Genomic DNA, 14940 nt, shown 5'->3' on the forward strand with positions numbered 1-14940 from the left:
TGTGGAGGCTAAGGGCGTTTATTGTTAGTGAGGTACCCTGATAGGACCCAAAGATGGGGTACTTTAACATCACTGAACTTCTTGCCACCTGGGAGAAAAATGACCAGCCTCCCCTCTTTTCCAGAGGAGGAGTCCTTGTTGGCACTGTGCGGGCAGGTGAGCCCTCAGCTCCTTACAGGGAGAGCCTGGTATCACCTTGCAAGGCCCTCCCGCTGAGAACTCCAGACGTAGGGGTTAAGTAGCAAAGAGATGGAGGCTGGGACATCTGGCAGGGTTGAGAATCCATAGTTGGAGGGTGAGACACCATGTCGATGTGGAGAAATCCCTTCCGGCTCTAAGCTAGTGTGGCCTCTGCCTTATTTTCACCAACAGGGTTCTGGACCCACGTCTGGCCTTCCCTGGGTTCTCTCAGCTGCTGTAGCCAGAGGTGTAGGTGCTAGGCCTACGAAGCCAAACATCGGGAAGATCTGGCTGACTGTTGGGAAGTACCACCGGGCTGAGGTCACCCGGCCCCCCACGGCCCTTCCAGGATAAGCTAGAATGGTGAGAGTTGGGCAGATTTGGGTCATAGATGGTCTCCTTCAGTGCCAGCCAGAGAGTGTCACGCTTCCCGTTCAGCTGGCCCCGCTCAAGTACGGGGTGTCCAGTGCCATTCACGGCTTCCGGTGAGGTGCCTACAGAATCTGGCACACGGGCACTGGGCTCCGAGGCGTAGGTGTCATCAGAGGCGCTGAGCCCCTCCAGGGTGCTGGCTGAAGAGTCTGGGAGCTCTTCAACTTTGGGGTTGGGGCAGTGGGCAGGGCCTTCTGGCAGGGCCTGCAAGGGCTCCGCTTTCTGTCCCTGGGAGTCCTGCCTGATCCAGGTTTGGGGGTTGGGACCGGCTTGCTTATAAGGAGAAGAAGTCTGCAGAGCTGGGCACTGGCTGAAGACTGTCTGGTGGTCCAGAAGCAGATCCCTTGGGGAGGGAGGGGCGGGTGTCTGCCCGTGGCAGCAGCTGCCATCATGCAGCTGCAGGTCTTCAGAGAGTATGGAAGGCCGGTGGGACAGCTTGCTGGTGGCCGTGCTGGTGTCGAAGCTGGGGCTCCGGCGCCGTGCCAGGGGCTGCAGCTCATAGTGCTCCGAGAACCCGGGTGGCCCTGTCCGTCCCTTCTCATCAGGCTCCTCAGTCCCGGCGTCCCATGGCAGGTGAGCACAGGGCCACAGGATCTGCCCACAGTTCTTCTCTGGCCCGAAGAAACAGCACAGGGACTGGAAGAAGAAGCTGGCGAATCCACAGCCGACAAACTTGACCATCATGACGATGATGCCCAGCTTTCGATAAAGCAGAATGGTGGAAGGCAGCATGAGCACCCCGGAGGCAAACAGCGCGCCGGTCCCCATTGCTGCGGCGCGGCTGGTCTGGCGCAAGGAGAAGGCCACGCGGCTCAGGCGGTCGGGGTGCGGGCACAAGTGATACGAGATGCAGTAGTTGACGGTTAAGTCTACAGAGAGGCCCACGGAGGCCGAGAGAAAGAGGGACTCGGCAGTGTTGAGCTGCCACTCGAGTAGGACCAGCAAGCCCACGGTGAGCAGCACGGTGCCAGCCACAGCTGCCACAGAGAACAAGCTGAGGGGAACATTCCAGGTACCCAGGAGCAGTGTGGCAAAGGCCAGGGCCAGAGCCAGACCCAGCACCACAGCAGGCTCTGTGCTTAGGCTATGCTGCAAGCTGTACAGCTCCAAGGTACTGGTGAACCAACCCTGGGTGAGGCCCGGAGGTGCCTTGGCCAGCTCTGTAGACAACCAGCGGCTGACCTCGGTGTAGAAGTGGTGAACCGGGCCGTACTCTGTACTGTATGGTAAATTGGTCTGGAACTTCAGAACCAGAGCGGCCAGGTTGCCATGAGCATCGAAGCGGAGTCCCAGGTCACGGGTGCCATCAGGACTTTGCTCCAGAGCCATCATCTTGAGACAGTGCAGGTAAAGCTGGGGAGCCCAGGGGAATTCTGACTGGCCACAGCATAGATCGGGACTCAGGCGGCCACAGCTGGGGCTTTCCATCCACTGCTGGAGGGTTTCCACTAAACACAGCGTAGGCCAACCCTCTGGCTGATCTCCAAAGAAGCTCTGATTCCGGGCTCCATGGCAGAGTGCCAGGAGCCACTCCTGGGCCTCGGGGCTGCTGGGTGCGAAGTCAGGATCGCTCACTACTGAGCTGTTGCTGCGAGGGTCCAGGGGATCACTAGTGTCCACTGGCAGGACTCCCCACACCAGAACTACTGGCAAGTTGCCACCCTCGTTTGGAGGCAGATCCTCGAACAGGAACTGCTGGCGGTATTCAGCATCAAAGCGCTCAAAGGGATGGCTAGACCGGAAGACCTGGCCTCCAAGTGGTAGAAGAATGGGCAGTTGCAGGCGTGGGCTGACGCCGCCGATGTAGGCGCCCCCTGCCGCCAACGCCGCGAACCAGCAGATCCAGATGTACCGAAATTTTATGACGCCGCAGGGCAACAGGCGCTGGAAGAGCAGTCGCGAAAGGATAGAAAAAATCCTGCGAAGAATGCGGATCCGTCTGTGCAACGCCAGCAACAGCCGCAAGGGGGCGCTACCGCCCCTCTGGCCCTGCGCTTGGGACACACAGCCTCGTGCCAGGTAGCGCTCCTGGAGCACAACGGTGGCAGGAAGCCAGACTAATGTGAGCCCCATGTGCACTAGCACAGCAGTGCCCATGAAAAGAGCGAAGCAACGCACGGTGGGCAGGCGGCTCAGGTAGCTGCCGTAGAAGGCCGCGCTGGTGGTGAGGCCTGAGACCAGAAGCAGGTAGCCAAAGTGGTGCATGGTGCGGCCCACACGATGCGCTAGACCCCCGGAGGGCACCTGGCCCCTGCTGAGGCGCCACAGGTCGAAGAAGATGAGCGTGTAATTGACACAGACGCCACTAAGCAGAAGGAGGGAGGCTAGATTGACAAAGGGGAAGTAGGCCATGCGGAATGCAACATGGTAAAGAAAGAAGGCCACCATTAGGGAGCCTAGCACCGCCAGCAGTGACATGAACGTGATGAAGAGTGAACGCAGGTAGAGGGACATACCAAAGAAGATGACAACCAGGGCCAGCAAGGGGTACATGGTATCTTCGGCCAGGTAGTACTTCAGCAGTCTAGGCTTGAGGCCCAAGTCCATGCCACTGATAGATGTATAGTTGTCAGAGACCTTGACGGGGTCAGCAAGGCCATCCAGGTAAATATCTAGCAGGGAGGAAGTTTTTATAATGGGCAGGAAGAGCAGGCCGAACTTGAGGGAGGGCACCTGGTAGTCTGCAGTCTGGGGACTCAGGAAGTCTCTGTCTAGCAGGAAGTGCAGGAGCTGATAGACAGCGCTGCTCCGGGTACACTTGGTGGGAACTTGGGCACAAAACGGGGGCTTGTTCTGCCCGGAGCCCATACAAGCAGGCACCAGGACACCGCGATGGTAGAAGGTGGCGCAAAACCGAAGCAGGGCCAGCGTGCGGTCTGCATCAGCTTGGGTTGTGTCCTGGCAGGAGGAGCGGTTGGACAGCACAGCCAGATAGTTGCCCAGGGACCAACTGGGACAGCACTCATTGGCTGCCGATCGCTGGCACAGAGCCCCGAAGCTGATATGAGAGCGGATCTGTAGGACACACGGGAGTGGGAGGAGGGAGCTCAGAGGGAAGTCCAGGGGCCAGGTCTCCCCAGCCCTGCCCTGGGCCCTCTCGTCTTCTGTCACACTTCAGGGCAGAGAGAAAACGTCCTGACAGTCCATCAGAAATGCTTTATCTCAAAGCTGCCTTTGCCCCTGGCCTAGATTCTAGCAGCTCTATCCTGGCTTCATCGAAGAGGACCCTCAGGGCAGTGTTCCCAGGCCTCTCCCAGAGGCTCTGCCAGAAGGGCTCCTACAGGCCACCCAACCTTAACTCTGCAACTTCCTGAGTCAGGGACTGGAATGGAGGTGACAGGCCACATATGGAACAAGGCCAGGAGACAGGAAGCTGGAAGCAAGCAGTGGGAGACTCTCTAAGGTCACTGAGAAATCCCGGCTCCTTTTTCCCTGGGGTGCTCAACTCTTTTCCCAGCCTGTACCCGTTTTCCTCTTCAGCCTTGCTGTTCACATCACAACAGCTGGGGTTGTACAAAGAGCTCCCACCCAGGAGTTAGACGCCCCGCTCTCCTGCTAACCTAACACGCACAGCCTCGGGGCTTAGTTCGCAGCAATGCTGAACGCTTGGCAAGCCTTCGCTAGTGTCAGCATTATGCTAAAATCTTCCAAATTCTTTCTCATTTCACTGTCACGATCCCTATAAAGGATGTACCATCACGGTCCCTTTTCCACTTCTGCAGGGCTGAGGATGTGGCTCAGTAACAGAGCACATGCTTAGTACACACAAGTATCCAAGCTTGATCCCCAGCTCTGCAAAAACAAAAGCCAGCACATATGAGGCCCCGAGAGATTAAGAAGTCATGTGCCAAGGGAGCCCGAGAGCTAGCCTTGAACTTGAGCATCTGAGTGAAGAACACATATTCTTAACCAGTGTCCTTTGATGCTCTGGATGTCATGGTGTGACTTGGGCCATAGAACTACAGAGTGGTTTCCACACTGATTTTAGCAGCAAACCCGTCATAGTTGTGAATGTATGTGGTTCTCTAATAGCATAATCGAATTGGCCTTGCTTGGGTTGAAAAGGGCTGCAGCCTTGAAGCCTAGAGTCTCAGCTTCCAAGGGTCGGAGTCCCCTCACCACATTTTTGAGATCTCTTTTCAAATCCTTTGAAACTCCCCAGGCTCTGCTTGAGCTCTCTTTGTGACAGGAGGTTGGTGCTTCTAAAATCAGTCAACTTTGTTTTCCTATCCCAAACCAGATCCTCCAGTAGAGTTGGAATAATTTCCCAAGCAGGCTCTTCCCAGGCCACCCTGGCAGTTCTGCAGTGCACCGGCACCAGGTCCTATGTGTCCTCCGTTCCCACCCAAGCACCTGGTGTCTCCCCAGCCAGCTCACCTGCTCCTGTTCTATGCGACACATGGAGTGGATGGCTTGCAGGTTCCACAGGCTTCCCCCAGAGGTGGATACAAACACCAGCTTTGCATGGCTCTTCTCTGCAACACAACCCCCACACGGCTCAGCCCTTTGACCCCAGAACCTGGGCCCACTAAAGAGAAGATGCTCATCCTAGGCCACCTGCAGCCTGATTCCCAGGAGCCTGAAGCCTATGTCTGATACCTCATCTCACCCGCATCAGCTTGACTGCACCTGAATGAAGAGCTTGAGACCTATTTCATTGCTTCATCTTCCTTGGCTTGAATATGGCTCGTGGCTCTATCTGCTCATTCTACTTGGTGGGGCTCCCACTGAAGTCAGGGCTGGCCATGTTGTAGCTTACCAGGAGGACCGCAAAAGAAATTGTCCTCTTCTTTGTCTTCCATGGGCTCCACCATCCTCTTGGTCCGGACCACACTCTCCTCAGCCCTGCCCCAGGCTGCAGGGCTCAGGGTGCTGAGGAGGTTTGAGCTGAGGTAGATAGAGGAGAGAAGTGGTTTTCCCAGAGTACTGTTCGGGATGGTGGACTCACATGAAATGGAAGACCACTCCCCCAAGGAGCACCAGCAACCTCACACATGTCTTCGGAGAGTGTCTCCTCCCAGTGTCCCCTCCCAGAGTTTCTCCTCCCTTTCTCCTCTCAATGGGAAGATGGGAACCTGTTACCTGTTCATCTCAGGGTCTGGGGAAAGAGAAAACAGATTCCTGGGGCCAGTGAGAGCCTGCATCGCTTTCCAGACTTCCAGCTTTCTGCTGATCTCTGTGTCTCGAGGTTCAAAACCCTGCAGGGAGGACAGCAGAGAAGGGCAGGTGTGCAGGAGGGAGTGGGGCCAAGGGAGGAGTGCCCTCCTTCTGTGCTCTTCCCAGGTCTGCCCCTTTGGTGATCCCTACCTGGATTGTAGACATATGATCTCTCTATCATCCTGACAGCTCTCAGGCAATCAAGAGCCCACCAAGGCTACCTTACTCCCAAGAGGGTCAACTGTCTGCCCCAGACTGAGCTGCAACGTTTAGTCCAGGGGTCTCCCTCCCTCCCTGGGTCCCCGGGCCTCTCACCAATAAAGGCTCAGAAAAGTCAAGTGGAGGACTTCCCAACAGCCCAGCTAGGGTACAGAGGAAGATGAAGGCCAGACACAGCAGCAGCACAGCCATTGGCCACTCGGCTATCAGCTGGGAATAGCTGGAGAAGAGGGAGGAAGCCCGTATGAGTTGACCTGGGTGTGGTGGTAAGGCTGGTGAGCTGGGAGAGCAGAACAGAGAGCCCTCGGAGTGGGTACCAGCCTGGCCATGCCGGGGAGTTCAGGGGAGGCCTGGACCTACCTCTTTGGCATCCGGAAAGTGCGTTCCTGCCTGTGGAAGAGAAGAGAGATTCACCAGTCTTCTGGTGTGTGTGTGTGTGTATGTGTGTGTGTGTGTGTGTGTGTGTGTGTGTGTGTGTTTGGCGGTGGGGCAAAGACTGAGCATTGGATGGGGAGGACTGAGTGACAAAGATGACAGGGCACAGAGGAAGTAGTATCAGTTTTTAGAGTTGCCCACCCCTAAATTTCAGTGCCCCCCTCCCTCCAAGTTTCCTCCTTCATCAGAGGCAGGAGACATCCAAAACTCCTCCTGAGAGAGGAATCTGGAGGCTTCCATCAGCGTCTGCTGTATGTTTCAATGGCAGCAAGCTGGCTCTTCCTGCCCCTCCATACCTGACGCTGACCACGTGGCGCTGGATGGAAGGCGGCTTCCAGACCCCATCATGCTGTGCGGGGTCTATGGCCGTGCTGAGGTTGGAGACGTGAGCACACAGAGAGGCTTGATCGCCCAACCCTAGTAAGGAACTGCCTTCTTGATAGTCTTGAGGTGCTCGTGGAAAGGCAAAATGTCCAGCGGTTAGCGGGCTGGTTGGGTCCACAGCCTGGAGGGTGGAGACTGTGGGCGCCGAGACTGCCTCACCTGTTGGGTCTTCAAGGGGACAGGTGTGGAGGGAGCAGCTTCTCTCTGGGCTTGCCTCAGGAGCCATGCCTTTGGTCTGACCTGGGAGAGGACAGGCAGGGAAGGAGGAGTATTGGTGGGTTATCTGTGTCCCAGGGTCATTCAGTAAGCAAGACAAGGAAGGAGACCAGAGCTCGGGGCTGGTTGGTTTTTGTATTGGTTCTGAGGACAGAGGAGGAGGGTGGAGCTCAAAGCCTGCATGCTGGGGCCCTGACTCTCATCAAAACAAACATCTATGCATTCAAAAAATACTGCTGGTAACCTGCCATGTGTCAGACCCTGCTTGCTATCACACCTGTTTCTGCATACATGATCTTATTCGCTGCCTACGAAAAAAAAAATTTCTTGTTTTACAGGTTTGAAAGCAGATTCAGTGAGAAGTAAAGATTAGGACCATGAGCCATGTTCAAGATCTTCTGACCTTCCTGTATGGTTGTCAGTTTATCCCAACCCCATCTCTTTCCAGAGTCTTAATGTGCATACCTGGCTGTCCTGGTACTCACTATGTGGACCAGGTTGTCCTTGAACTCACAGAGATCTGCCTGCCTCTGCCCAGGGTTGGGATTAAAGGGCTGCTCCACTGTGTCCAGCAGATGTCCTTTGAATACCTGTGTCTGTCATTACTCTCCCTAAACCAGTCACTTGGTTCCTCTGTGTTCCATTGACCTCCTGGGTATTTCTTCATGTATTTGATGCAGCTGGCTATCAGATCATAGACTTGTCCTCCCTCTGAGGTGAGTGGTGGAGGCAGGGAATGCAGAAGCTGATGATTAGAAAGGTTCATCCCCATAACTTCAGTGCCTTGAACAGCTCACTGGCTCAGAAGGTGGTCAGGAATGTTCATTAAGTGGGCACATTGCTAGATTGACTGTGAGGAGTGGCATGGTGATAAATAAGACTCCGTTCCTGCCCCTGGGAATTCGTAGTAGTTGGGAGATGCAGACAGCCCAACATATTGGTTTGTGTGAGAAAGAAATCCGGATGGCTCAATTTTAATGGGGGCGAAGGATGGTAGAAAGTTCAGCAAACAGGAGTGCTGTCCCTTCTGTCAGCCCCGCCCTGGGGCCATGCACAGCATGGCTTTACTTTGTCAAGGTGTGCATAGTTCAGAAAGGGAGCTGGAATATGCCAGGAAGGAATCAGTGATGACCCCAAATTAGTCATAAGACAACGCTGTGTGTAGCTGTCTTTCCAGTCTTCTGCTCTAAGAGAAGGTAGAGTGTCACTTCTGCAGCAGAATTGCCAGTCTTAGGGAAAAGAAAAGCTGGCTACAGGGCAGACTGCCTGGAGACCAGGGGGTTTCCAGCAGGGTTCAGGCCTGAATGGTAAAGCAAAGTCTCCTTTCCCTTGGCCTGCATTGTAGTGATAGGTAGAGCTAAGCCTTTGTGTCTGGCTTTGGGAGAAACGTTTCAGCAAAGGCTTTGCTGTGTTTGGGTTAATCAGTAGAGGCTGAAAATTGTTTAGAGACTGTTGAAACCTTGAAGAAATGCCTCTCTGGAGACTCTGCACTTGGTGTTACATGAGAGTGCTTGCATCTACACTGACCTTGGTCCTAAGACACTCCAGGCTAACCTGGAGTTTGTACTTTTGGTAATGGTTAGCCATAAATGGAAGGGACTGAGATCTGTGTGGGTAGTCTGCTCTCAGGGGCAGCAAGAGCAAGATGACTTTGATAGCTGGAACCTTTGTCAGCCCCCATTAGCCTTGTGTATGTTTGAATAAAGGAACTGGAGTCAGCTAGCTGGCTGTCATCCTTCTCCAAGAAGGTTGAACCCCGCTGTTCCTTCGGAAAATGAAGGCGTAGCATCTTGGTGAGCTTCTCTCTCTACTGCAGCCCCCACAACTGACATCAAACAATAGCTAAGTTCTGTCCAGAAACTATGAAGAGAAACTGGAAATAATAGGCAAACCTGGCTTATCCCCCTCCCCGTGTTGGGAGGATGGCTGTTTAAGAGAGCACAAGTCTCAAGGGAGCCATAGAGGTGGGCTCTAGGCTCCATCATCTTTTTGGCTCTGGGGCCCCCAGAGAAGCCAATGACTGAAGCATTTGATGTCGAATGTTTTGATGCAGCAATTTTCTTTCTTGTCATTTTCCAGATTCAGGACCTTAGGGAGTGTGTGCTCTAAGAAGCATATTTGCACGGGCAACTTGTCCCTTCGGGCCTTCAGGTGATACCCCCAGTTCACAAAGGCTTATATCTTGGGAGTCTCGCTATAGCTCTAACCTTAAAATCTTCCTTAGTTTGTTCTCTGAAAGTTGCATTTGAAATCTGATGTCATGATGAAATCACTGATATTTATTTGTACCAACCCAACATTTAGAAATACATAAATTTGACCAAAGATGTTCTAAAGCAAGACCTCAGAGGGCTCCATAAAATGCTGATGACATACGCAGCCAGGGTGCCGGCACACCAACTCTTGGAGGTCAATCCCTTTGAGCCAAAGAGAAACTGGATAAATGCCCTGGGTCATGTGTATGTGTGAGATCATTTATTAATTTATTTACTTATCAAGATGGGATCTCACTGTGTTCCTCAGGCTGGCCTTGAACTCTTAACTCTCCTGCCTTAGCTCCCTGGATGCTAGGATTACAGATGTGTGCCACCATACATGGTACTGACATTTACTAGAGTTTTTAATTCTACAGGTTCTCCTAGTTTAGTCATTTATTTCCTTATGTATTCCACGTGCTAAACACAGTGCTCGGTCTGCACTGGGTCCTGAAGACTTGAATATGGCCAGCATCAGCTAGGGTCTCTCTCTGGAGAACAAAGCCTGCTTTCTGTGTTTTCCTCTCCTGAAAAGGGCTTTCCACCTACCAGACTGAAGAATTAACAAAGGAGGAAAGAAAGCATTTGCTTCCACTTGTGGGGCCTTCTCTTCCCTCAGTCTGGAGACTGTGTGTCAATCTCTGCTTTTTGCCTTTGAAGAAGGCCATTTATTTCACCATTGCCTGCTCACCTCCCTGCCTATTACATGATTATTTTCCCCCTTACCTGACAGCCTGCTTGTGTTCATATTGGATCATGCCGCTGTCCATGATCTCCCCCTTCTGCCCTATGCCTCTCATTATATCGCTGTGGAGAGCCAGAAACTCTCCAGCCTGACTGCTGTAGAGCTTGGCCTTTATCTCAATCTCTCCAACTTACTTATTTAATTTGTAGCACTGAGTTTGATCTGGGTTGGGTCCCGACATGACCAGTATCAGCTCTGGTCCCCCTCTTCAGAGTAGAGCCTGCCTCCTAGGGGTTATGGCAGTTGGGTAGCCAGGGTGGAGGTGCTGTAATAACAGTCCACGACCTTACAGTACAGAGCACAGACTTGTCCTAAGAACCAGGCCCCCGCTTGGAGTGTCAGTCTCTTTTGTAATAGAGGAAGTCAGTCACAGGGAAGGCTGCTGGAAAATGGAGCACTCTCTTTCCCCAACTCCTTCCTGAAGGGGATCAGGTCTCCATCGTTTGCTCCCTTCCACTGGGGTCTCTATGACTCTCGTGCCCCCCTTTGGACCCTTCCAGTCCTCTGCAGATATCACAGATCAACTGATCCCAATTTTACCCTTCTTTGCTGTGTAGGACCTTGCAGCAGTGTAGAGAACCTGGGCTTCTCTGGCCTTACTACAGTAGAACTGAGTCTCTGTCTCAGTCTTTTCAACAAGAAGAGCCAGGCCTCTAAGTAGGATGAGAAACTTCCCAGTCTTCCTGCCTGTGAGCCAAGTCAGGCAGGGGATTGAAAGTGGTGAATCTGGTCTCACACAGAAAGTTACCATTTTATCAGGACCCCAGGCACAGAGCCCCAACTTGGGAGTTCCAGAAGGGGCAATGTGTATGAATTAACCTGGCCCTGCACACACAGAGAAGTCATCTGGATGCCACTGTGATCCCACAGGGTGGCCAGGACAGTCAAGAAGAGCAGTTCACACCACCAAGAAAATAAATGGCCATTTTAAAAACACAAATAATAAACTATTTCAAACATCTCTGCAGTCAATGAATTCATGAGGCACTGTATGATTGGAAGTTGGGCCTCTAGTTCAGATACTTGGAGGCAAATGATCTCCAAACCCTCCAGGCTTTTCTCTCTCCAGTCTTTTGATATATAGCCCAGGCTGACATCAAAGTCAGGGCAATTCCGTCCTCAGCCTCCCAAGCTGAGATTACATATAGCCTATATATACCCATATATATATATATATTACATATAGCATATATACCCATGCTAGCCTTGTTCTATTTACACTTCTGCCTCTGTCTCCTAAGTGAGCCCTGGGGTTAATTTGCCACCACACCTGAGTTTTTCTAAAGATAGAGTCTCTCTCTATAGTCTAGATGAAGATGCAGGGGCAGAACCTAGGGGGAGGGACTTAGGAGGCAAAGAAAAGGAGAAACCAGGGCCTATGTAGTCCAGAGTAGCCCTGAACTTGTGACCTTCCTGTCCCAGACACTTAAGTGCTGCATTACAGGTGTGGGTTACTTTGGGTGGCACCAGGCCTGCCTGACTCCTTCCCAAAATGTTCTGGAGGTGAGGGTGGGAGTCAGGATGCAGTAGAAAGCATTCTTTGCATAATAAGGCTCTGGATCTAATTTTTTTAACTGGGGGAAGGACTACAGCGTGTGTGGTGGATATGAAAGGGTAATGAGATGTGCGTGTGCGTGTGTGTGTGTGTGCGCGCGCGCGTTTAACATGTACAGTGTATGTACCCTTATACCTGGTCTATCCCATCCCAGGATGGTACCTAATTCAACAGGAGCATGCTCGTGTTTCTTCTATGGAGTTGAACAAGTCCTTATGCCTGCGTAGTATCCATGGTCTCTGGGGAGCCGCAGAGAGAGGCAGAGGGTTCCAGAGAATTGCTGGAAGAGAACAAGTGGTTCTCATGTCTGGTAGAAATGAGCAAACCAGACAGGGCTGATCCTTGGCAGATACGCCAGACGGCCAATGATGCTGTAGCCCCTGTGCAGATGCTCTTGGCTCTGGGCCCTGCCCTGGTTTGTTGCTACCCCTTTCTCCCCCTCTTTTTTGCAGTGGCTGGAGATGGAACTTAAGGCCTTGTCAATGACAGAAAAATGCTTTATCACTGAGCTGCGCACCCCCCAATCCCCACCCTTTTTTGGTTGCAGGCTATGCCTCCAAGCAGAGTCCCTGGTCTGGAGAAGACACCATCCTGTGTCTTACCCTCTTGAATATGGTTTTATATCTTCCAGACTGACAAATTAACAAAAGAGAGAAGCAAATGTTTGCTTCCATCTGAGGGGCCTTCTCTCCCCTCTGAGGAACAGAGTGCACATTTAAAATCAGATAATCTCGACATAATGTGTTTGATCTGTTTTTCACCTCTTAAAAATGCCTTTTATTTCAGTCCAAGCAGGGGAGAGAAGTAGTGTCGTGTCTGAGGAGAGATTCTGGGGGTGGCAGAGTCAGGCAGGACACAGAAATGGCACCGTATTGCTACCTGGCCAGACTGTTCCACCACATGTATGGTGAAGGCAGAAAAATGAGGGGAACATGGATCTGGAAAGGGGTGCTCAGCAGGAAGGTGTTTTTCCTCTTCCACCAGCCCAATGCTCTTTCAGGGGTCAAACAGACCATGGTCTGAACCTCAGATCCTGCATACACGGCGGCTTCGGTCTAGTGCTTACCACACATGGGTACTAAAACCAGTGTGCACACAAGCAGGAGGCCATGCAGGGAAGAAAACAACCATGTGATGGGCAGGCAGCAGCCAACAGCAATGGGCGGACAAGCAACTGATGGTGATGGATAAAGACAGTCCTTGATGTAGATCCCAAACGGCTGCCTCCCCCCCCGCCCCGACACCTGCTTGGCGAGCCTCTTTTTCGTTGTACATGCACACCCCTTTGCACACTGACATGCAGACTGACGTAGCTGCGGACATGAGGCCTTTTGCAAAGACGCAGAGGTAAGGCCTAGGGGGAGTGGGAGACTCTAGAGGCCAAGGAAAGGGACAGGAGAAAAGGAGGGAACAGTGGGTGGGGCAGGTCCCCCAGGAGGTGAAGGCAATGAGAGTTGGCATTATCGAGTGTCGGCGAGAGGAGGAACTGACCAGGCAAGATGAAGGTGTACATACATACTCGCCCCAGAAGGGCTCTCAGAAAGGCCGGGGAATGAATGAGGTGATATGTGGAGGCAGCTGCTAAGGATACCTGATGCAGGCGTGCTGAGAAGATCTTCCAGCGGAATCTACGGAAGGGCTCTTCCTACTTGTCCCGGCGGCGGCTGCCTTCTGGGGCTAATGTATTCCCCTCAGGCCGGTGCTCGCCGGTACCGAAACTAGCAAGGAGAGGATCACTGCAGCTGCTGGGGCTGCTACCATCGTCCATGCCCGTGGGCGGCGCCGCTGTCCGGGCTCTGGTGCTGAAGCAGAGGCAGCGGTGAACTTTTGCGCATGCGTCAGATTCAGAAGCTAGTCGCTGGGCGGGGCCGAATAGGAATCCACCAATGGACGCAGGACGAGGGAGGACGGAAGGGAGACTGGGCACAAGCTGCGGCAACGTCGGGTGCTGGGGGGGTTCCCTGCCACTAAGGCTGGAGTCTGCTATACAGGCCTCTCTACCCTGGCCAGGTCTGATCATTGTCTTTAGTAATGTGGCCAAACCTTCCTTCCTGGGCGCGTCGTTCCAGAAAGAACGACTGGTGCAAAAACCACAACTTGAACCACAGGCTTCCACACTTCGTAACACGGGAGGGGTAGAGAGGTTGGGTCTCGTGAGTACTCCTGTTTTTCTCAGCATCTCTCGTGTCCTTCTGCCTCCCCGAGGGTTATGTATTTAGACGCTCGGGATAGGTCCTTCTTCCCACTTTGGACCCGAGTCGGGCGCCTGACTTCCGCATTAGAGCCTCTTCGCGATTTTTTTAAAGTGCTCCACAAGGGCAAAGGAGAGTGAGAGGAGAGAGACATGCCCAGCCCCTTTCTGGCAGTCACCACCACTCCACACCTCCACCTTTCAGAGACCTGATAGCCACCCACTCTGGAGCACTTGCCAGCCCTCACCGAAGACCAGCTGTGAAGGAAAAGAACAATGGGGTGCTGGTCATAGGGCAAGCCTGGCTAGAGGACTGAGCAGAATTATGGTGGGTTTCAGAAGTATGAGAAGCCTGAGTACAGCGGAGTGGAAAGAGTCCTGGATAGATTTGGATAGGCAAGGACTGAAAGCAAGGGACCGAGAGTGAGACTCAAGAGGTTTGAATGGAAGATGTCCCTCAAGTGTGTCCAAGTGCTGGTCTAGACAAGGCAGGGGTCAGGGGCATGGCCTGAGCAGATCTAGGGGTTTACCAAGTGCTTCAAGTGACTTACAGTTGGCTGGAGAGGTTAAGGGCGGTACTAAATAGGCACCAGGGGGTCAGGGTGTGGCTGGGCCTATGAGATGGCTCCTACCAGCTCCAATCTGCCTGTTTGTAGCAGAGAAGGGGCAGGGAAGGGTGCAGCAAGACAGAAGTTTCTCTTCCTAATGGGGTTAAGGAGAGAGAGCAGGGGCAGAGGCTGGCTTGGAAGGCTTTGAAAGACTGCAGAAACAAGTCTCACCTGGAGCAGGAGTCAGGAGAGTGCAACAAAAGGAGGTGGTGGAGGGCAGCAGAGAAAAATGTTTAGCTCCATTTTATTTTAAGAGAAGATAAAATAAAATAAAATAAAATAAAATAAAATAAAATAAAATAAAATAAAATAAAAGGAGGTTGGGAGTTCAGTGTGTTTTCAGGAAATGGTGAGAATGAATGCAGACCGACATGAGCAGCCAGACAGGAGTGGAAGGACAGACAGTACTCAGATCAGTAGTCTCAAGCAGCCCTGTGTTGTGGTCACTACCAAGTCAAGCTTCTGGGAATGCGAAGATGGACATCCGGTTTACACAACAAGGAAATCTAGAAAGAACTGGTCTGCAAGTACCAAGTTGGACATGAAGAAACACAACCTTTGAG

General features: G+C 52.7%; 1 protein-coding gene across 2 annotated transcripts; it reads right to left on the minus strand.

Moving 5' to 3' along the window:
* Positions 1–13404, minus strand: Disp2 (dispatched RND transporter family member 2). Of its 2 annotated transcripts, XM_048459854.3 has the most exons (9): positions 13170–13404; positions 11741–11858; positions 6720–7047; positions 6349–6378; positions 6085–6208; positions 5695–5810; positions 5372–5499; positions 4990–5087; positions 1–3627 (listed from the first exon to the last, which is right to left on the minus strand). In XM_048459854.3, the coding sequence occupies exons 3-9, from the start codon at positions 7031–7033 to the stop codon at positions 409–411; spliced, it is 4029 nt and encodes a 1342-aa protein (XP_048315811.2). In that variant the 5' UTR covers positions 7034–7047; positions 11741–11858; positions 13170–13404; the 3' UTR covers positions 1–408. The 2 variants fall into 2 exon arrangements, with proteins under 2 accessions (XP_048315811.2, XP_048315810.2); XM_048459853.3 differs by lacking the exon at positions 11741–11858 and having other exon boundaries at positions 13170–13403.
* Between the last annotated feature and the right edge of the window lie 1536 nt (positions 13405–14940).

The sequence above is a fragment of the Myodes glareolus genome, chromosome 10 (assembly GCF_982192425.1).
Source record: "Myodes glareolus chromosome 10, mMyoGla1.1, whole genome shotgun sequence".
In the NCBI taxonomy this organism is placed as follows: Eukaryota; Metazoa; Chordata; class Mammalia; order Rodentia; family Cricetidae; genus Myodes; species Myodes glareolus.

Excerpts from the sequence above, each read along its gene's own strand:
- Disp2 (XM_048459854.3), bottom strand. The coding sequence starts at position 7,033 with ATGGCTCCTGAGGCAAGCCCAGAGAGAAGCTGCTCCCTCCACACCTGT. Across the intron at positions 6,379-6,719 it reads CGCCACGTGGTCAGCGTCAG|GCAGGAACGCACTTTCCGGA; the intron begins GTATGGAGGGGC and ends TCTCTTCCACAG. Across the intron at positions 6,209-6,348 it reads ACTTTCCGGATGCCAAAGAG|CTATTCCCAGCTGATAGCCG; the intron begins GTAGGTCCAGGC and ends CCTCTTCTCCAG.